Below are 23,456 nucleotides of genomic sequence, written 5' to 3'. Positions count from 1 at the left end.
TGAAATGCTAGTGTCAATATTTATAGACGGCACCTGGCAAGGGTAAGAAAACGCGCTTGTAGGTATTTGTTTGGAATTATTATTTCACATATTTCATATAAACAAAAGAAATAAAAATGTGGAAAATTATTTCATAAATTAAAGTAAATACATTATTCTAAAACATTCATTAATAGGACAATTGGCAAAATCACAATTTTACTATAAAAAAGCATTGCACTCTGCCTTGATATCAAATGAAATATAACGAATCACAGATAATTTTACCTATACAGAACCATTACAGAGCATACAGAAGAAAATACATTTATACAGAATTGCTATTAAGATTAGTCCTTTCACAAAATATCCAGTTTCCCTCAAAAAATTAAATGCGAGATCCAATAATCTTTTAAAAAATAGCCTTTTTGATTATGTTCGTTTTAGCTCCGCCGAGTTGTACTTCTTGCGTTATTGTGTAACTCTTAATGGGGAAATCACGTATATAATCTGATGAGAAAAAATCCTATTTCCCCCTTGAACTTAATAAAATATTAAATCAAGCTGAAGAAATACAACTTATTCTGTAAACAAATTGTTCAAATAGGCCTTTTTGATAATTTGATATTCAGCAAAATTTATTCAGCAGTTGAGATGTTTCTAAAATATACGTAAGTCAAGCATGTATAGTCACATATTTTCATACAAAAATGAAACTTTCCAGACTATAAAATTACACTAAATTATGTACAGAGTTTATTAAAATACATGTAGATAATTCACGTTAGAAATAAAAATAAAATCTTCGTTATATATATATTAAGGTCCCTGAGCATTTGATAAAAATTATAATGTACATACCAAATCAAGAGTATCATTAAGTAGTGTGACAGCATAATTTTAAAGAAATATGTAGAATGCAAATTTTTATCGCACTAATCATCTCAACCAAAATACTGAAAACAAAAATTGCACAACAAATCACTTTGAATAACTTGTCAAGTTTTTTACATATGAACCTACACTATTCAGGTTTGTTCAGTTACACTTGTAAAAAAGACAAATTAAAACGGAAGAATACAAAAATTTTGAAATTTCTTAATGATTTTTGGTAACTTAGTTAATAAACATAAATAACAAAAGATAACTTTACCGATCTTCGTTCTTGCACCAATATTAATTGCGTTAAAAAATCACAACGTTTTTTTATAAATTAATCAACAAATTTCAATTGCAGTTATATTTATTTACATTAATATGTAATGTCATTTAAAGAGAGTTTTTAATTTTTTGTCACCTACTCACTATTGTTGATTCAATACCTAAAAGTTCCTTCACTCTATCGGTATACTTTACTAAAGCTATTTTTGACGCTCTCGTGTTGATTTTTTCACCTTGATTTAAAAATTGGCAACAATGCGCCTGCTCTAAAAAGTCTGTCATTTTGAGTTCTCTAAGCAGACTCTTAACACTTTGTTGGGAACCCGAACTAGAAGGCGGCGCGATTTGCCTTAACAATGCGTCACGAGATTTTACTTTAAGAAGGTTGGACAGATCTTGAAGCAGGATCCACCTCTCTGACGATGGCTCACCACGAAGTGTGTAAAGATTTGGTAAAAGAGTTTCAGATACTTCAAATTCAATATCTTCAAACTCCTGTTCTGAATCACTTTTTGGACTGTCGTCCAGTACATTGTATCCGAGGTCTTCTACAGGATCTAAAATACCAAAATCATATATTCCCATTCTCATTATTTCTCATAACAAAGAAAAATGTTTAAACATAGATACAAAAAAGTAGATGTTTACCAAAACAAGAAGCTGGTCCATGAAACTGCCAAGGAGGACCTTTTTCGCCTTGTAAATCCAGCAGGTGATCTTTTAAGAGATTTCTGGTATTTTCATCATTGGCTAAACTCAATGGTGTTATTCCAGAATAAGTTGCCAATGCTGGGTCCGCACCATAAGATAACAACAGTCTTACTACTTCAACAAACCCATTTTCAACAGCTTCGTGCAGTGCTCTAAAGTTTGACAAAAATAATTAAACGGAATGTTAAAACTAATTTAAATGTATACCTGATCCCACCCTGAGCTGATTCGTGAACATTCCCACCATACATAAGAAGCAGTTTCGCTATGTGAAGGTGACCTCTCGCACATGCTTCGTGAAGTGGAGTGTATCCAGCATTATCTTTTGGCGACGGATGAGAGTCCATTTTTTCTAAACAATATGCCGTGATATCCTGCGAAATAAGTAACGATCATAAACACTTTAATAACACCTGCATATTGCTACTTACCGTATATCCCAGTCTTGCGGCTCTATGCAAATGAGATTCACCAATTCCTTTATTCAAAACCCAAGATTTGATTTCTCTCTGAATATCGTCCACTGATTCGGGCGTTTTAGCGGTAACTTTTTTCTTTCTTTCCGTGACTTCATTCTCAACGTTCTCCTTTTTAGTTTTTTTCTTTTTCCTTATGTAATCGAACCCTGAACTCAATTTTCGCCTCAATTTGCCAAATTTATTTTTTCTCCTCGTCGTTAAATTAGAATCATCACCGTCTAGCGATACAGATTCGTACTTCGCGTCTGGATCATTTTTGATTATCAAATTTCCAAATTTTTCCTCTTCTAGATCCTCATCTACAATTTCTTCTTTAATTTTTGTTTCGGATGCAGGTTGTTTCCTGTGTTTCGTGGTCAAGTTTTTAGTGACCTCCTTAACAGCCACTAACTGTTCCAGATTGACAGAAAACATTTTGACATCTTCGAGTTCTTCTTTAACTTTGACATTGTCAATACAGGTCACCGGTGGTGCGGAAGCTGGCCTGTCTTCGCCAAACACTTCTTTAATGGTGGCTCTTTGCTTTAACGCCCTGGTTCCTTTCCTCGTTCTAGATGTCAAAACAACAGTTGTAAATTTGTCGTGAATTACATTGTTATTACTTTTTATAAAAGCGTCTTTAAAATTTTGAACAGTATCTTTTCTAAATGGCAGTAATTCTGATTTTTCGGTTTTTACCGGACTTTTGTTTTTCGCATTTTCGGAGCATTTTTCTTTCGGTAATTCGAGGCCCGGAGTCGGCAAAAGTTCGATGGGATTTTCGGCTTTGGGAATAAGCTTTAGACCATGGTCGTCTTTACTTTTTTGTTTCCTTTTCTTTCGACCGCCACACTTCTCAAGCAGCTTGTCCAGAATGGACATATTCTCCTTTCTGGTATTAGGTAGACTTTTTACTGAACACGATCCCTCCGAATCATAATTTGTTTTTTTACTGAAAATATTAAAATTACTCATGGATTCACTATCACTATCGAGTGGCTCCGACTTAACCTTCTGCATTGTCTTTTTATTCGTTTCTTTATTTTCTATATCAGTCGTCACAGATGATGTGGGGGACTGAGGACATGGATCCAAATCTGGTAATGACGTCGATAAACGCATAGATGCTGGAGGACGCGTCACTTGAATCAGACTAGCGGGCATACGTAAAGATTTCTTATACCTATACACTTCTTCTTCCCAACCTGGCCCAAATTCAGAACCGGTTCCAAATAAAGGTTTTCGAGCGGGCCTTACAACGGAAAGTTGTTCACTTTTTTGAGACATTTTTGCGTCGACATCGATCACTTCCTTCCCTTGACTAGCTTCCGTAGCAATTGCATCAGCTTCTTGTTCTATAGGTGCATTAGAACGTCCATTATCTACGACAGGGATGTCCTCATCATCATCATCACTACTTTCACTGGATGAAACTAATTTACGTCTTACTCTGTTCTTATTTCTAAACGCACTTCGCTCATCTCTTTTAATTTCACTCTCTGTCTCCGCTTCATCCTGTTTAAGTGTGGGGGTAGAGGTTTTAGACTCAGCTATCTTACTGCTTGACTCACAGTTATCTGATAACTCTACTTTCTCCCCAACATTTTTCTCGCTACGAGCTACATTTTCCGGCGGACATAATTGTAATACAGCTATGCTCTCCGCGTTATCGTCTTTTATTTGCTTCTTTGTAGTTCCATTTTTTAATTCATCAACAAAGCTATTACACAGACTATCGAAAATATCATCTGGCGTAGCTGGTCTAGGCGATTCAGATCTGAGATCCTTGGCTTCGGCATTAAATAGAGGGGCTGGAGTCGATTTAAATGACGATTTTCTGTCCCTCCTCATTGACTCCAAAGATTGTCGCTCTAACACAGGCATTTCGTTGTCGTCGTCTGAGTCCGGAAAATCAAACACTGAAGTTTCCGATGAGCTGCGTAATCCTGACTTATCCCTAGCAGGAAGATTATTTCCCGACTCTTCTTCGTTACGACTAAATAATCTTTTTCTCGGAGCAAACTGCCCAAGCTTTTCCTTCAATAACTTGGGTGGACTCCCAATATTCTGGGTCGTTAGTGTAGGAGACTTTATTTGTTCATTAATAAAAGTCTGAATTATAGAAGTTTTAGATGTTATTCCGTTGGTATTCATCGGACCGCCTTGCTTCAGTTCCCCTTTAGTCCGAATCCGTGCAGCCAAACCATCGTAATCGCTATTTGCACCAGTGCTTATCATAGAGTTAGTCTCAGCTTGTTTAATGATCTCAGTTTCCGTTTGTTTAATGTAAGAATCACAGCTTACAGATTCGGTGGCTTTGGGAAACTTGTAAGTAGATGCCATGTTATTTTCTGGAAAACTGGTGGGAGTAAATGGCGACGTATTGTTTCTACCAATAACACCTAATTTGGGTTGCAACGGTGCGGTAACATCTGTATTGGGATGCTGAATATCGGGTCTAGGGTGCAAAGGTAAATTTTCGCACGATTTCAGTTGCTCCATCTTCTTTTGTTCTTTAACTTCTATACTGGTACGCAACAAACTAAGAACTCTTTTGTCCACCGCCCCCCCAATATTCTGCTTGTTTAAGCCAGAAGCGTTTGAGGATGTATTGGTCTGCGAAGCTGGATTCGTATAGGCATTTTGAGAATGCCTAATGTTTGAGTTATGGTAATCTGGATATTGGTGCGCGACTGGTGAAGGTACATAGGTTTGTCTCAGACTAGATTGCGTATGATAACTGTGGGATGGATTGTAATTTGTTTGAAACGTTGAGAATTTGCAATCCTTCTGAAAACTATAATTTCTATTATAATTTCCATTGGAAGATGCACTGAAACTTTCGTTCGAATTGGTGGGAGGTTTGTTCATGGGATTAACACTTTGTTGTTCCATCTGGAGTTGTTTTTGTTGCTGCTGTTTATAAGAGGAAAGTTTCTGTTCAATCTGAAGATCTATAGACTGCCTCCAATTGTCGACTTTGGCTAATTTGTTTGGAACTATGTTCGATGTAATATCGGCTGTCCGTTTCTTTGTAATTTCGGAACTCTGGTAAGCATATCGTTGGCTGTCTTTCTGTTGCTCGGACGCCGAGTAATCCGTTCGTACGACATTTTTCACAGCTGTGTGATTGTGAGAATACGAAGCTGTAGAGGATACTGGCACATTCGATACATTTTGAAAAACTCCAGGATACGAATTGTAGCTACCGTCTAATTTAATACTGTTTGATGTTTCTTGCGGAGGCGTCCTGGAATCATCAGGTTGCTTTCCTAACATGCGATTCGCGTGTCCCATAGTAGGAATATTAAAGTTAGGATGGAAATCCACTTTTGGTGCTGATGCAGCTGATATTTGAGAACTATGAGAAAGATTCCTTTGAAATGAACTTATATCAAGAGTTGGGTAGCTGTGACTGGAAACGCTTGTGTTTGAATGCGAATTCGGAATAGACCTGTTAAGAACGACTTTATTATTTACATCATATTCCTCTAACGTTGAATCGGCAGAGGTACGAACGGTTTTCACCGACAGATCCAGCGGACTTTCTCGTTTTTGCTTTATCACACCGACCGACCTCGTGTCGTGAGATGCGCCGTTGTTAATTACTTGCGTCGGTCGATTCGCCGTTTCGTTTAACTGGGCTTCTGGGTTCGACTGATTGAAATGCTGATAGCACATTTGAGATGATTGTTTTGTTCCAGAATAGTATGACGTTGTATTCGATGAAGTCCCAGCTGCATTGTTGAAAGTGTTGACGTACGAATAACTTTGCGATTGCGATTGACTTTTAGGATTGTTGTTCCGAGGTTCTACATTATACATCGAACTAGTTCTAGGGTAATTTTCTGACTTAGCCTGGCTCTGTTGTATCACATGTTGATTCATACTCACTGCGTGAGAACTCGCTTGCAAAGACGACCTTGATATTGAAGCATTGCTGGCAATATTCCCCGATACTTCTTTGGAATTTCTATTGGAATGATAATTAGACAAAGATGCAATCGGTGGTAAATTGTGAGTATTTCGAAAGGAAGATTGGGCCGAATCGTTCTGTCCAATACTCTGATGTGACTGCCCCGTGACAAAGTTATTTGCGCCCGCGGACACCAAAACGGAATTAGAACTCTGCGTAGCGTAATTTCTTTGATGAGATAAAGTATTCTGCATTTGCGGTGTATAAGTATTTTGCGTCGGATACACGTTTTGCGAAGTTACCGGATACGACTGAGTGGGTGGGGTTTTAAAGTTGTTGCCGCCTCTGTGTTGAGATTGTGCCGACGGATAGTACGAAATTTGTTGATAATTTTCATGGGGCATATGCCCTTGATATCTCGGAGATTGGTGATGTTGATAATTCTGAGTCGGCTGTGCTACCTGTTCTTTAGATGGAGTCCGGCCCAGTTGGGTCGTCGCAGGTTGAATATAGGGAGAGTTGGTGACGCTATGCGACTGATACTGATTGGAGGGAGCTTCCCTTGACTGTGGACGGGAGAATGTAAAACCCTGATGTTGCGTTTGAGGCAATGACTCTTTTGGGTAAGAGTTAGTATATTGCCTTGAGATATCTTGATACTGTAGCGATTGAGACGGAGGCCTCGAACCGTCCGAACTATGTGATGATGGCCTCTGGAGCGGTGTTTGTTCCCTAGTAGGTGGCCTATATATCAAGAATTACTTTTCAAATTTCACTCAATTCGTGTATGTTACCTGTTCGGTTCGCACTGAGACCAAGATGGTTGAGATGCAGAGGGGACTGCCGAGCATCCATTCTGTTCTGTGTTTTGATATGGTGCATTCTGGTGTTGATAAAAGGTACCATCGACAGAACTGGCTGACGGCAGACCCTGGAAATACTGTCGCGCCCCCTCCAATACGTTGGTAAACGTAACATCCATGCTCTGCAGGCAAACACCTGCCTATAAGCTGTCACCTAAAACAGGTACATCAAATAAAATAAATTAAACACTAGTTGAAATCAAAAAGCATAGAATTATGTAAGTAAACTTCAAAATTTGTCCTCATCATATAATCGAAAGTAGACAAAATGCGTTAAAAATTGCTACATACAAAAAGTAGCAAAACATTGTAATCTAGATCTCATTTGCACCAAAGCCGGAAACTGGAAGTCTTTCAGTACAAATCTTTACAAAAAACACTGAATTAATTTTCGTTATTTGAGTTGTACATAAAGTACATAAACAAACAAAAAAACAAATAAATATTGACAATCTGAAACAAAAACTAAATAAAAAACCTTCCATCTTCTACTAATATACTAATATAACTAATCAAAACATCCTAAGCGGCTCGTATAGAATGGAACCCAAGAATTCAAAAAGGAAGCCAATATTACTGCAGTAAAAATATGCTTAATATTAATTTAATATTAACATTATTGACGACCATACTCATTATTAATAATTAAATAACATTTAATTAAATAAATTAAATAACATTAAATAATAACATAATAATATAAATATTAATAATATAAACAATATTATTGCTCTTATTAAAAGTGAGCTTAATAGTCGAAGTGCTGTATAAAGTCTCAAACTAAAATATCGAAATATTAAAAAGAAAATTTCAATTGCTCGATGCATCCACCAATTTGTCGTCATTTGCAAAAAAACGGTGACGCCCTGGTTACTATAGTCGATGTCATACTTACCTTATGATATTTATCCAAAACAGTAGTTAGGCCAGCCCCAGACTGGCAGAATGTTTAGTTTGGTCATCTGAAATAACAAAATAAATAAAATGAAAAATTACCCCAAAAATAGAAGAATAGCAAATTTGTTATTCGTTTAAGAATTTACGAGACATCCATTCGTCAAATGGTGCCAGCGCTATTAGCTATTACCGAAACATTTGCTTGGACAAAAAATTAAATTTAAACAATAACCAAATCATTTTTTTTTCTTACGTCCGCGAGATTAGTTTTCAAATTTCTTATAATTATGGGCAACTAACTAGCAATTAAGCTAAAATTCAACCAAAAGAAAAATAAATTGTCAATTGTCTGAAAAGCTGATTGCCAAATAAAAAAAGATGGAAGTCCACATTTATTTTTATATTGGCTTGTATCATTGTTAAACAATATCAAATAAAATAAAACGAACAATAATGTTTAAAAACAAAATTTTTGCATTTGTAAGCAGATAAAAGTAGAGACTCTGTATATGTATATAAGTTGAAGAGTTTGCGGATGGTACGTACGTGAGTGCTTTTACACATTTTTAAAGTCGCAATTCATTTCTTAGTAAAAATAATCTCTGACTTTGTGTTGTCAGACGAAGAGTATCCAGTGAAAAAATTAAGTCATTAGAATTTAACACATCAAGAATCGTACTTTGATATTTTTGGCAGAGTGAACAAAAATTGTTGGTTTTGGTTAGTTTTCAGCCCATTTGAGATATTTTTTGGTTAAAACATGATATATTGGTAGAATTGCTTGTTGACTCTTTTTATTATAAGCATCTAACGATATGAACATCAATGCTTTTAATATTTTTCGTTGGGAACCCTTAGCCGGACGACAAAAAGTCAAGAGTTTTTAAAAATGCAATTTATTATTGAAACAAGAAATGGCCTATCACATAAAGAATCGTACTTTGATCTTTTTGGCAGAGTGAACAAAAATTGTTAGTTTGGTTAGTTTTCAGCCCACTCCAGATATTTTTTGGTTAAAACATGATATATTAATAGAATTGCTTGCTGCCTCTTTTTATTATAAGCATCTAGCGATATGCACATCAATGCTTTTAATTTTTATCGTTGGGAGCCCTTAGCCGGGCGACAAAAAGTCAAGAGTTTATTTTTATTAAGAGATGAATCTTGATTTTAAAAATGTAATTTATTATTGAAACACGCAATGGCCTATCATTTTTTCCACTCACGAAAGTAGAAAAATAATTTGCACTAAAAAAAGTTGTTTCTATGCCTCTACCCAACAACCAACAAAATAAGTAACACAGTTTCAATTAAATTGAGGAAAATCATTGTTAATACCATATAAATCAAAAATAGCAGATGATATAATTTTTTTTTCTTAAAACTCACTGTATATTTTGACATAGTTTGAATTTAATCTCTTTTAGCGTTTTAAACATATAAACAAAAATGCATGATTATCCTTTTAAAAGTTTAATGTTTAAGTTACATAAAATTTTAAAAAGTTGTAGCGATAAACTGACGCGCCCAGTTTGAACGTTTACTTTGGAGGACAAACACGTGGATAGGTGAGGGAAAACGGTTCTTCCGTTTTTCCCTACTTTAATTGATTCGACTTGTAGGGTGCTTAGTATTCCACGCATTAGTTGCGCGAGTATGATAGTTCGAATTTGTCTCGCTCCGTGTTTATAAACGAATGACCTCGATACATTTATTTATACGCGTGTATCGTTGCTGCAACATTGACACTGCCATACCGCAGTCGGCGGCGAGTCGCGCACGAACAAGCAGGTTGGAAATAATCCATTGTGATTTACGTTACGTAACAATTTTGGCGCTTTCGCGAATCTATCGGTAACCCCTCATCTTTTATTATTTATATTTTACTAAATCGAGTTTTATCAACGAGTGGCCATCTGCGTCGAGGAAAATCGTAACATTTTAGGTTTAAATGGTGTTCGGACGATATATTATTATAATGCCCTTCGGCTTCAATCATTCCCAATCTAGTCCCTTGCGATGTTCAAGATCAGCGAACAATCCGCGGGGTGGAGAGGCATTTTTAGCTCTCCAACCGACTAAGTCCCAGAGTTATCATCTTATTATTATCATGAGCACTAAATCGATGTATCAATGGCACAGGCTCTCCAATATAAAAAAAACATTTAATGAACTAAAAAATATTTTAAAAAACTCGATTTAAATACACCTAGTGTTGGGACTTCTCAATTGAGCACTTTTTAATTGATGAGTCAAAAAATGTTTTAAACGATATCGTGCAATTGTGTGTATTTATTATTTATATGTAATTATTAGTTAAAGTCTGTTCATAGATATAAGAAAGTGACTAACGGATATGAATTAAGGAAATACCCGGGCAAGCTGTAAGAATGAAATATGGCCGAACAGGTCCGTATTTTGCTTAGAATTTAATTATTTGGGGTTTTGTTAGGAAAGATACTAAACAATATTTATTTATTTATTTATGTATTTATGTTTAAATCTAAAATAAAATTACAAATTATTTTTATTACCTACTTAAATTACTTAAAATCATTCACACAATATATCAATATCACTATCGCTATCATCGCCTGTTCTAATTATTATTTGTTCTATATTATTTGCAATATGGATATACGATTGTTCTGCTTTTTTCTATATGTTTAACATAATTTGCCCAATAGATGTTAAAAACTTCGGTTTCTATAAGTTTGAGGACATTGGAGTTAACACGAGAAAAACATTGTTACGACGAATGGCAGATTTCAGTTGGTGCCAAACATGTTCAATGGGATTAAATACACAGTGGTGGGTCTTAAAACAGACAGACGTATTCCTTTTGTAGGTTCAAGATTGTAGAACCTCAATTGTTTTTTGGTCTAATCTTCGTAAAAATAAATGTCGTTATTATACAAGTAGTTTTGCATTGTTGCTTTTGTGTCACAGGAAAGGGTTTTAGTCAACTGTCTACTGTGATAACTTGCATTGTCCATTACAATTACGCTATTAGGAAGAATGTTTGGAACAAGTTTGTTTTTAAACCAACTTTCAAATAAATCGGGGGTGGTGTCTTCATGGTAATCCAAAAAAGAATCTTTAATATTTTTCGCAAACAGAGAAAGTCCATTTGGAATCCAACCATCTTTAGAGACAGCATGCAAAATAGTTATTCTTTTACCTGTTTTTGATGGCGCGTTTGTTTTACACTTATCAGTTGAGTGAACCCAACCCTTTTCCGGAGTATCATAAGTGTCGAACCAGGTTTCATCCAAGTAAATAATTGGCCTTTGTTGTTCTCTGTAAATCCTAACTTTTTCTAGATATTCCAGTAGCCATTTCCGAATTCTAAAAGATCCCATTAAAACTTACCTTTTGTCGATATTTTTAAATCTAAAACCCATGTGTTGAATACACTTCCATAAGGTAGTTCTGCCACATTTAACACTGGTTTCATCTTTTTCAAACATCCTTATTAAGATATCTAATGTAGGCACGCTTTGTTCCTCGTACAACTGGTAAATTTTACGCCGTATTATATCTTGATCACTTTCATCTACACTCGCTTCTTTTTTTTCCTCGCTGAAATGGGATTATTCACAATTTTTCATAGAGTTGATGTTGGAGTTTTCGTTAATGTGGCCGTGAGAGTCAAATAAACATTGTTTATAACTTCCTTAGCCTCAATAGAATAGTATTTTCTAAATTTGGGCGAGAGCATCTCCTGCGATACACTAGACTCGCACATATTTTGCATAATTCACACACGATTCAACACACGCTGTATTACACACGAAATAAGAATATTAAACACAGGTAGGTATAATAATATATAATAAATAATCTATTACGAACCACAATTTTACCTGAATTTAAATTCCGAAACATTAGGTAATAATCTTGTTGCATTGTATGTTAATGACCACCCTAATCCCATTCAAAAGCAATTGGTCACTTTCTTATATCTATGAACCAATAACCCTCTTCAAGGAATATCTGAATACGATTCCGGAAATCCCAATAATGATATCGACTCCATTTGGTTCCCAGAATGACGCGACGGCGACGTAATGCACCATATAAATTAATATATATTTCATGGTACTTTTAAAATTATTTCGGTCCATTGACCAGTCAATTGACACAACAAAATTTGACCTGTCAATTCCACAACCCTAAACTTACACATGCTTTTCCTTTAAGACGGCCAAAACACACTAAACCGCAGAGCTAAGCATAATTGCTTCTGTACTTATAATTCTTCGGATTTTTTTGGAAATCCTCGGAATCTCTCGAAATTCGACTGAAATTTAACGGATTTTAAAAAAAAAATCTTTATTTCTCGAGAAGGCCCAGGTTTAAGTATTATATTATACTAATATAGTGCGGATACTCATAATTCAAAATGGGTTAGTATAAATAGAAAAAATTGTATAAAGAGCAAAATACATAAATGACTATATAATGTCTTTTAAGTTGACTTAGATACAAACTAACTCGTGTGGATTAACTGAATCGCTCATGTTAAAAACCAGATATAAATAAATACACCTTAATAAAAAAAAATCTATTTGCACCAACAAAACATACCATTTTAATTAATTAGGTTTTAGTGTTTGGTAAAAATTATACTTTTTGTGTTTTTTAAATTAATTAATTGGCTTTTTCACAAATTAGTTTGTTTTAATCTTAACGACCGTTGCGATTTGTGTATCATTAAAAGGGGCCGAAGTTGTTTACATCAATAGGAAAGGTAGACCATTATGCCCTTGATCTCTAAATAATTTTTTTAAATGCTTAGCAATCGCAATTTTCATTGTTCCTTCGATTTATTTATGTCCGTTATGCTACGGTTTATTAGTAAAGTAGTGCGAATAAACAGGAAATATTAATAGACTTCGACAGTCGATTAGAAGACGAACGCAAAAATCTTTGTCGACTTAAGTATCTCATACGTGATCTCCTAGTTTATTACTTTCGAAACATTTCTATCACGAGTAATCACAATTGCGCAGCATAATATAACGACTTTAAAGTTTCAATTAATTCGAATTAATTATTAGTTAATACTGATACACTTGGTTCTAGTTTTATGCCCATAATACTCTCCAAAAAATGAAGAACTAATAATTTGACATGACGTCAATATATTAAAAATATATCCATCCCTTTATTAGATCCAATACAGTTATGCGCCAGTGGTGTATCATAACAACATTAAATATTAAGGTTCAAACTTTCTTCTAAATAAACTTGCAACGATGAATAACTTTCGAGCGACCCAAATTGGACGTACGCATGTAAGAACTAATAATGTGACATACATCAATATCCCAAACATATATATGCGTCCCTTTATTAGACTCAGCTTATTTATGCGCCGGTAGGATAACAGCATTAAATATTCAATTTTAAAGTTTCATCTAAGTAAACTGGCAACGATGACTTTTGAGCGGCCCAAATTAGATGTACGAATGAGAAGTGGTTCAGCAACAACCTATTTTCATCAAATATTACAATCTATAGTGTGTCCCACTATACACCCTTGTGAAATCTTTGTTGTTTATGGATCGATTTTGATGATTTTTTGTGTTCGATGGATCTCTGAAAAATGCAGTAAAACCTTGTTTTGCTTATTGCTTCAACTTAAAGTCATGGCCAACTGGGACTAGTTAACAAAAGAAAGAGAAGAGACACGTACTATTTAGAACCCTACTATACCAATACAGGGTGTTTGAAATATCGTTTACGGCCCGCTTAAGGATGTACATCGTTGTAAAATCTTTGATTGCGGTATGATTTTAATATTTTTTTGTTGGATAGATCTCTCAAAATACTTTGTTTCTTTTTACATGGCCAACTGGGACTAATTTTTGAGTGTCAACGAATTCTTATTCAGAACTACATAAAATCTAAGTATACTATTTTCCATGAAGTTCGTTTAAGCATTACTCCCGTAGAATGTTTGGTTGTGGCTCAATTTTGGTTAGTTTTCGCTAACAGACAGTTTTTTGAAGCGAAAAATCGAAAAGTACTTTTAGGGATTTTTTCAAATTGAAAATGACAACAGATTCGTATTCGAGACTACCTAAAAGTAACTAGACCAATGACCAAAGTTTTTTTATGTTTTTAAAAAAATTATAGTGTAAACCTTGCAAATAATCGAAAATCCAACTAAAAAACAAATCCAGACAAGAGTAAACTCTTTTTATCCCAAACCTAATACAAAACAAGAACAATTTAAAACAATTACATACATAGGAGAACCCAATGAAAAAGTTTCAAAGATTTGTCAAAATGTGGTTTAAAAATAGTTTTCATAAATAACAACACAATAGAAAAGTTATTAAAAAACAGTAAAACGAAGTATCCAAAATCTCAAAAATCCGGTGTCTACAGGTTGAAATGCGGATCTTGTCCTACAATTTTTATTGGAGAAACAGGTAGATCCTTCAAGAAGCGCATTAACGAACATAAAAGAGCGTTTAAAAACAATAGTCTAGAATCTAATTAGACTACACACTTAAACACAGAAAAACACATTTTTGACAACAATTTTGATATTTTAAATACAGCCACAAAAAGTAGAAAATTAAATTTATTGGAAGCCATGGAGATTAACAAAATGAGACATTCAAATGTATTGCTTAACGATCAATTACATTTAAATACCTCTCCTTTAAGACAACCCCTTTATAATAGTAAATACATTCTATCGATAAAAGAGCGCCAGACACACCATACCTAAATCAGCCGTTCAGTGGAAAATTGGCATAACCCAGTTATTCCAACATTTCGTAAACTCAACAAGAGTATAGAAGATAATGTAAGAAACCTATATAAACGTATTTACTGAATAAGTTATATCAATTGGAACCAAAATACTGAATAGTCATACCATTTCTCGTATGAATGGTTCATAAACTTTTGTTAATTTTATGTGTCAGCTGATACCCCACTCGTACGAAATGACTACAATGAATATAAATTCGCGAGACTCCTATCATCATGAAAATAAAAATATTGTTTATGATGTCAACTGATGTTGTGATGTTAAATTGTAATAGGTTAATGTAATATGTAATGTAGTGATCAAGAGTGCGCTAAGTCTCACTGTCGCGAGTCGCGAGCGTTTCGGTAAATCTTTTCCTGTCGTTTGGCCAAAATGTAACCAAAAACTAATGGTAAGCAACACGTTGATAAACGTCGGTATGCACTTGCTCCGCACAAACTCGTAACTAAAGTGTCGTTCATCAAACTTGTCGGGTACTATACCATATCAGGTTAGTTTCACACAAATAAAAAATTTATTTCATCTCAAATAATAACACTTTTGCTAGCAACTGATTCAAAATATAGCATGCAAGTTCACTTTTATTCAAGTAGCTGTATTTATTTGGTTTCCGAAAGAAATTGCGCTCCCAATGTATCGAGTTCAGATTCGCTCGATACGCAGCGGGTCAGTACAGCGCCAATTAAAAATTTAATAAAACATAATCAACTTAAAGCGTGGAGAAATAGTTTTGGCATGTTTAAACGAATACTTTGACCTCGAAGATAAAAATGTAATGCGTCGTTGATTCAATATGTATGGTCGTAAATTAAAGTTGTGCATGTTCTAAAAATATCCTCCTCATCGCACGAAAATATTTATGTTGCGGTTTTTAAATAGATTTTTCGAAATTTAAAAATGCCGGGACAATGATTCGCGGGACAATGAATTTATTTTTAAAACCCTTGTCTCGAATGACCGTATGAGAGAGAAAGGAGATCCTTAGCTCCCCATTTTAAAAGCAAACGACCATCGTTTTTGTAGTAAGAAACAACACGTAGTTACGTCAAGTATAAATTATTTAATAAGGTTAAGGATCGGGATAAAGAGTTTTACTTTTACGTTGGTGCGATTACATATCATAATTATTTACCTATATCCGCTGTAGGTCTCTAAGGTTTTCATCAAGCTTTAAAAAAAGAAAAAAAAGTGTTAAGGAAGTATATGTTTTTGACTAGGGCTAAACGACAAAAGAAACAAACCTGAAAAGCTATACACTTCCTTTTCATAAGTTAACCCTGGGAACCAGTTTTGCTGCAACGTAATTCAGGCACCCGAATTTCTGTTAAAGCTTGGTATCAGCGAATTCGGCATATAAAGTCAAATCCGAGAATGTCCCCCTAGGGAACGTTCTTTCGCTCATTATAAACCACAGGACGCGTGATTTAAGCGAATGTTGTTTAAAGAGAAAAAAAATTGTTAGCCTTTGTTATTATTGTGTTCGCATCGAATAAAATGTGTCCTTTAGGCTTTAGGTAGCGTCAAACGTTAAAATCTTTACCGCTATTTAAAATGAAAGTGCAGCAACACATAAAAAAAATTAAAATAAACAACTTCGTTCGTTATACATGTTTTGCACTGTTTGAGACAATAAAACTGGCAAAGTAATTACAGTAAGATGTACAATACATTTTGCTGATGCAAAGTTAGAGAAAAGTGACTTAATTACAATGACAAGTTGAGTTTTTCAAGCTGTTTTTGGCCTTTCTAACCAACATATGAAAAAAAGAACACGAAAAAATATTTCATATTTACTAATACCTAATTTCTAAAGAGAAATAAGGGACCGTAAATTAAATATTTAGCTTAACATTGACGAATTATTTCTATAAATATGAGTGAGCAAGTCTTTCGTTTTTCAGATACAGCAATTGAACTGAGGTGGCTTTTACTTAATGAAAGTCCATTTAACAAAATAAATAAGAACTAAAAGTTCAGATTTTCACATGACAATTGTTTCGACAACACCGTGTCTTTATCAAATGTAATACAGGATGTTTTATTTTTGTGTAAACATTATTTATTGTAATGTTTATAGTGGTGGTGACGAATTACGTAACAATAATAATGACATAGCCAATAACTTAAAAAAAAGTAAAAATAAATGCACACACCGATAGAGACAAGTATCACCTTGACAATGTACACATTACAACCTAGATCAATTAAAATCATATTCGAACTTCACATGTGGAAATATCAAAATCATTTCAAATAATATTTGGGAAAAACAAACCACAACAATGTTGTAAAAACGAAGGTCTAACGAAATTGTTCCTTTGGGCTCCATACTTAATTAACACATATACATAACAAATAACTATTTACTTCTTTATGTGTGTATCTATTGATTTGTTTGACGTTTTTGTTCATATAGACAAGAGTTGTTGTTGAAACTCGAATGTAATTTTGGTCGTGATTTATATATAAAACTATAAAAAAAATATATATTAATTATTTCGAATCTTAGTGTGTACTATTTAACTAGCAAATCTCCAATGAAATGTCAATTGCATTATAAACAAAATGAAAATATTAATTTGCATATATTGTAGCACACAAAATAAAAAGTTTGCGGCGGGTATCCAAATTAAGTATTTCAAAAATTTATGGTTTAATTATAATATTAATAAAGTATATGTTATACATTAACGATAGGAAGTAAATAAATTGGATTTAATCACGCATGGCTCTCCTTAATAATCAAGAAAGGATTCTTGTGGATCGACAAGAAATCTGATTTAAAGTCGAATGGGCTGAAACATTAACATTATGTTGTTAATCTTATTAACAACATAATTGCTATCTCTGATCAATTTTAAACCACCATCTTTGCAAACACTTGGGCTCGTTATTTTTTATTGGTTAGTAGATTATTGCGGAAGCACGAAACTCTTTGTAGCGACTTGCTCCTTTAGCGAAGTGGACAACACTGAAATCGATACATGTCAAGATTTTGATTTATATCGTAGATCAAATTTAATATACAAGCTTTATCAAAAAATTGTTCGACTCTTCGTTTACTCAAAGGTCTCTTCACCGCAGTTTTACTTCAGGACAACAGCAGATTTTTTGTCGGAAGTAATTACATGGCAATTCACACGAGATATTGATTAAACGCGTTTTAAATTGTGCAGAATAATGGTAAGCGTATATCTATAATTATTGGCAACAGTGCCTCTGTAATTTATGGAGACATAGCGGCGACTTATTCTGAATATTTAAACAGGTTCAGATTACTGCATTTTCCTCTTTAATAGATATTACGAGAGCCGAATGGTAAGTAAAGTTCTGCCAGCGAGCAAGTCTATACGAAACTATTGCTAGAAACTAAATAAATATGCGTATTATAGAATGCCAAAAGGCGTCGATGGCCGTATTAATTTTCTATTACATTTTAACAGTTTGCCGCATTGGCTTGTACGTCTACGTTTCTAGATTTGCTGAATATATCATACATAAATTTGCTTAAAGAAATAATCGGTTGTAGGTTTCGGCTATACGCCCTATACCGGCTGATTGACGCTCGATGGTAGGTTAGACGTATACGTTAACCTGATGTGATAAAAAGGACGAAAAATCGCAATAATCAAATATACTTATTATCTTGGTATATTTATATTAATTATTGATTCGAGTGTCCGACAGACACAATTTTTAGGATTTTATTATTTAAATGCTTTTATTACATATTCAAAATATTTGTTTGGTCGCTGGTAATGCAAATTAGTCTTGCTTTTTACAAAACTTCTGGATTCTTCCTGCGTCGGTTTTTGCTTAGTCGAAATTGCTGACGTTTCGCTAATCATCCTGTTGGCTTCTTCAGAGCTTGACTGAAACAGTTTCAATTTCGACTGAGCAAAAACCGACGCAGGAGGAATCCAGAAGTTTCTTTGAAAAATTAACAAATCAGCCTTGTTCTTATTCTTGTTTGAAAAGCTGGAAGTAACCGCGATAAAATTTTGGACACTAATAAAGCTTTTCTCCACGTGCAAAGGCAATAGAAAGTCTATCTATTTCTAATCCATCGCATTTAAACGAATTAATTGAAAATACCGCCGTGAATGCGAAAACGTATGCATTTACAATTTGTTTAATACAATTTCCTCATGGTAGAAAGAGAAAATCGTAGTTTATCCTCATTAGCGATTCTGCGTCCTTCTGTGGGTCGAGGAAGACACGCGCCGTTGTCTACTTTAGCGTTCGACTTTCATATGTATCGGTATTACCTGTCTTCGGCTGCGATTCTCGGGTCAGGAATGTGTCAGCGGATTCGACCTTTTTAACGTTAAACTTATTGAAGAAGCAACACTGCGATTTAGTATCACACTGGAGCGTTCGCAGACGACATACCAATAAATTGAGGAATACAATTCTTTATGTTAAAAAGGAGCTTTTTAAACTGGGCACGACTCGCAACCTAATCTAACTAACTATAAGAATAAACTGCCAAATAAATTAGCTACAGCATCACCTCGGATAACAACAGCAAGAAGAAGGATATATTTACGAGGAGATCTTGGAAAAATAACCGTGGTATCTAGCGATATAGGGTGGAGCAATACCCGGAAGGCTCATGTATTTGCTAAAACATCAGTAACAGATTTAATTTATATCAACCCAAAGATTAATGGACGAAAGCAGACCTCAAACCAAGAGACTTGATTTTTTGGCAGCAGTGGTCTAACTTTCGTCTAATTTTCGGAGGACTCCACATCTCGTTTACCCGTCAATTTCTCTGTGTAATCCGAAAACGAAAGAATGGGACTAACTACAAACAACTTTTTTAAATGGAACTAAAATTATATCACCTTAATGTGACCAATATTAATACAGATGCTAAATTAAAAAGTAAACCATTCTTCTTAGTAAAGTAGGAGAAGAAATTATTTAACATGGTTTATGATAATTTTAAGATAAAGATAAGAAAAATAATTTGTTGGTAACAGTTTGCAAGCACATTTAGGAGATCAATTACTTTATGGAATTAAAAACATATTGTAACAACAAGCAATGATCAGCCAATACGCTGATAATTCTATAACTTTAGAAGAGGTTTAAGCGAAAGCAACTGCACTGGAACAATCTTATATTAAATCACAACCTGTAACAAGTTTATCAAACAACAATGAAACAAACAGAATCATCAACAGAAAGGCCTCTTCATTCACTTGTGGTTTCCGCTAACCAAATTTAGATTTCAGACTTATGAAACTTCTTGTAACAAATTACCACCAGTGGATCAAGAAGTTTCTACTGATTCTGTTTCAAGAAATTCCAGATTATACCATCAACGTAACAGGAAAATGGTAACATTAAGTCTTCTAGAAACGCCGGGACCTTCAATTATTTTTGAGATATTTAATTAGTCGATCGTCTATTGTAGGTATGTAGTAATACAAGTCTTCCTGACATGTGATGTTAGGTTCAGAATTTAATTGTATAGTCTGTCGTGTTGGCTTTGGACGGCCCTACCCAATAAAACTTTAACGATGTTATTACCAATTGTTGTTGGATAAAGTCATTAACGAAAAATTTATTCTTACTTGAGTGATAAGGCAGGGGCGGATCAGGAATACTTCTTTCTTTCTGATACCTTTCTTGAGTGTTGACCAATTGTGACAGTGTTGAATAATCGTTTTTACTGTGGGTTTCGAAAAAGTTATTTTTCGAGAATATAACAATTATTCAAAACGGGTTGTGAAAAAAGTGTATGAAACTTTAATCAGTAGAGGACTTATTCAACCAGAAGAAAAGCTTTAAAAGAAACCTGTCTACTTACAAAAACGCCAATATCGTGGATAAGGAATATTATTAATAGTGGAGAATTGAAGGAAAGGAATAACGCCAGTGATTTTTAAACTCACCCTCAATAGAGCTGTTTGAAAAATGGTACTGCAAAATAGATAAGAGGCAAGTAGTAATGGAATCACCCAAATTACGCATTCAAGACTGTCAGACGAAAGCACTTTCAAATAAAGGAAACGCATCACCATAATACCCGCTAAGTCAGAAGACGGATTTGCCCGAAACTGCTTGCTGTTGCCTGCAAAGAATAATAAGAATTCCTAGCTTGGATTGTCATGAGGATACAAGCGCCGAACTTTTTGAAAATCTCTTGCAAAACAATTTTTAACAAAATATTCCCCATAACGCAAGCTACCACATCCGTCTGTTACGCAAAACACCAGCACCATCAAGTTCAAAAACCGTAATCCAGATAAATTTGTTAGAAAATTATAATTATTTTGAATTCAGTTAAACAAAGGCGCAATTTTTGGAAGTCCTCAATTAATTAATTAAAAAACAGTATGTATGAGATAATTTGGCTGAACAGGCTGCGCATACTGTTTTACATCTTCCTCCATATCATTGCATGATTAACCCATCGAGCATTTGTGGAACCACGTAAAATCAAAGATCAGAGCAGAAAATGTTACTCCTACTTAAGTCACAGTGTTATAAATTTGATAAAAAAATTAATTAATAGCATACCAGTTGAGAGCTGGAAAAATTCATTACAGCACATTATAAAAATCGAGGACTCTTACATTTCTATCCAAAACAACATCAATCCTATTATAATTAATCCCAATGACGACTCTGATGGTGAAACAGAATTAGATTCAGACATTTAGAATAAAAATGTAATTATGAATAGATATGAATTTATCGTATATATTTAATGTCACTATTATTTCTTAGTGTAATTTAATAATATTATACTCATAAACAAAAATATATCATTACCAAAACATTGAGCGATCGTCCCTAATAGCTACCGGACCAAGTTTCATTGCCGTCGGCAGGTAACTTCCATAATTGCCGCAAAAGCCAACACGATGAAGATTGAGACAGACTATACCTTGTATATAAAAATGTATAAATATACCCATATTAGCAATGATGAGTAATTTTAACGGGTCCATAGAAACCCGATCAAAGTAGATCCCTTCGTATTACTTGATTTACGTCCCCGACCGGAAAATAGAATAGAAAATATGATTTTTTTTTACGCACTAGCATCGATATAATCGTAAATTTGGAAATTTAACACGTTTCGTGAAAGATTTATGCTCGTTATGAATGAATTTAAATTTGATATCCCATCGTAAACCTAATGCTAACTTAATATCCAGTTTTATGGGGAAATTTATTTCGAAACCTGCACGAAGCACGAAAACGTTGCCGCGATATAATCGATACGGCCCCTTTGACGATGTTGGAGCTCCAGAATTCACCCCGCTGCTATTGCCGTTCCCCCTCGCTATAGTGGTTTTCACGGAATAAAGTCACGTTTACGTATTGCAATGGCTGGACATTTTTCCCACAGCGACGCTATAACCCCAAATACATTGTTAAATATAAACAACGCCGTTAAAAGCTGCTCGAAAATGGTTTAAACAAGTTGTTTATTAGTCTGGTGTAAAACCCTAAAATCAACAAAACAAAAAGCGTATTTATTCAACATTTTTTGTTAATAAAAATTATAAAGATCGCATATACCGCGGACAAACTGTTCATTTTACCCTATCAACGTAATACATGACTAAAATTAAAACACATTTCACGCACACTTTTCTAAATGTAAACATCATGTTACTATTACTTGCACAAAATGTTTTATTTTCTTCATATTTTAACCCCAACCTAACCTAACAAATCCCAAAATTTAATTATTACAGGACGCATTAAACTTTAACAAAAGTAATCTAAATAACTATTACTTTGAAAAGTAAAATAGAATTATGGTCGAAATTTTAAGGAAGTTAACGGGCTAACCTAGTGAAACGAATAAACGAATGTCTTAAGAAATTTGCATACCATACTTTGTATATGACAAATTTTACTCTTATGTCAGGCCGGACGTTTGGAGTTTATAGAGAATTAGATAGAAAGCGATCGAATTGTGTAAGGGACGCATATACAAGGGTATTTCCACAGGTTTATTTTTTCTAAATGTGAAGTAGATTGCTACATCCCCAGTCACTTACACAGAATTAATGTGCTCTGTTAGTGTGGAGACATTGAAGATCGATTCCATGTTTTATTTGATTGCCCCCCTAATCTTTATGAATAATAATTATCTATCGTGCTATGCACGTATTTCAGAAATCGGTTGTTGATGAATCGAACTTGCTGACGTTGCGGATGGGTGGGGGGGAGCTAAAGGATGACTGAAAAGTTTTGACGTTATATTTCTTAAGAACTCCTGATATGTGGTCAGCGGCAAGTGTGGGGTTGCTTTCGGACTCATTGTCTTGGACGTTTGTGGTGAAATGTATTTTATGATAGAACGCTTAATATCTGTAATGTGGAAATTATTAGAGAAGAGGAGATGTAAGATGTTCTGGGTTCAGTGACTCGGATGGAAATAGTTTTACAAACTGTAAACAAGAGAGTTGATACCCGATAATTTTTGGGCCGGATGGTGATGTGACATAGCATTAAGGTATCTGTATCTGTGTGCTTAGGATTTTTGTAAACAGAATTATCCAATGTTGGGTCTGATTTTGTATTGATAAGAATATTTATATAAGAGATTATTAGTAGCTTCTAATTCAATGGCAAAACGAATCGTGGAGATATTAAACGTTCCATCATAAAATACACTTCACCACAACCTTCCAAAGACAATG

The 23,456-nt window shown here is 34.3% G+C and overlaps 1 protein-coding gene across 1 annotated transcript in view; it reads right to left on the bottom strand.

The window, feature by feature from the left end:
- Positions 1 to 66: 66 nt before the first annotated feature.
- LOC132700381 (uncharacterized) overlaps positions 67 to 23,456 on the bottom strand; it is a 98,517-nt gene continuing 75,127 nt past the window's right edge. Inside the window, exons 2-7 of the mRNA XM_060667653.1 lie at positions 7,984 to 8,050; positions 7,020 to 7,242; positions 2,283 to 6,969; positions 2,059 to 2,225; positions 1,789 to 2,003; positions 67 to 1,697 (exon numbers count right to left, since the gene is read on the bottom strand). Coding sequence (XP_060523636.1) covers positions 1,273 to 1,697; positions 1,789 to 2,003; positions 2,059 to 2,225; positions 2,283 to 6,969; positions 7,020 to 7,207 — 5,682 coding nt within the window. The 5' untranslated portion in view covers positions 7,208 to 7,242; positions 7,984 to 8,050 and the 3' untranslated portion in view covers positions 67 to 1,272. The remainder of the gene's footprint in view (positions 1,698 to 1,788; positions 2,004 to 2,058; positions 2,226 to 2,282; positions 6,970 to 7,019; positions 7,243 to 7,983; positions 8,051 to 23,456) is intronic.

The sequence above is a fragment of the Cylas formicarius genome, unplaced genomic scaffold (assembly GCF_029955315.1).
Source record: "Cylas formicarius isolate icCylForm1 unplaced genomic scaffold, icCylForm1.1 PGA_scaffold_4__25_contigs__length_36172078, whole genome shotgun sequence".
Classification (NCBI taxonomy): domain Eukaryota; kingdom Metazoa; phylum Arthropoda; class Insecta; order Coleoptera; family Brentidae; genus Cylas; species Cylas formicarius.
Note: the sequence above shows the minus strand (reverse complement) of the source record. Positions and strands in the feature narration are given on the sequence as shown.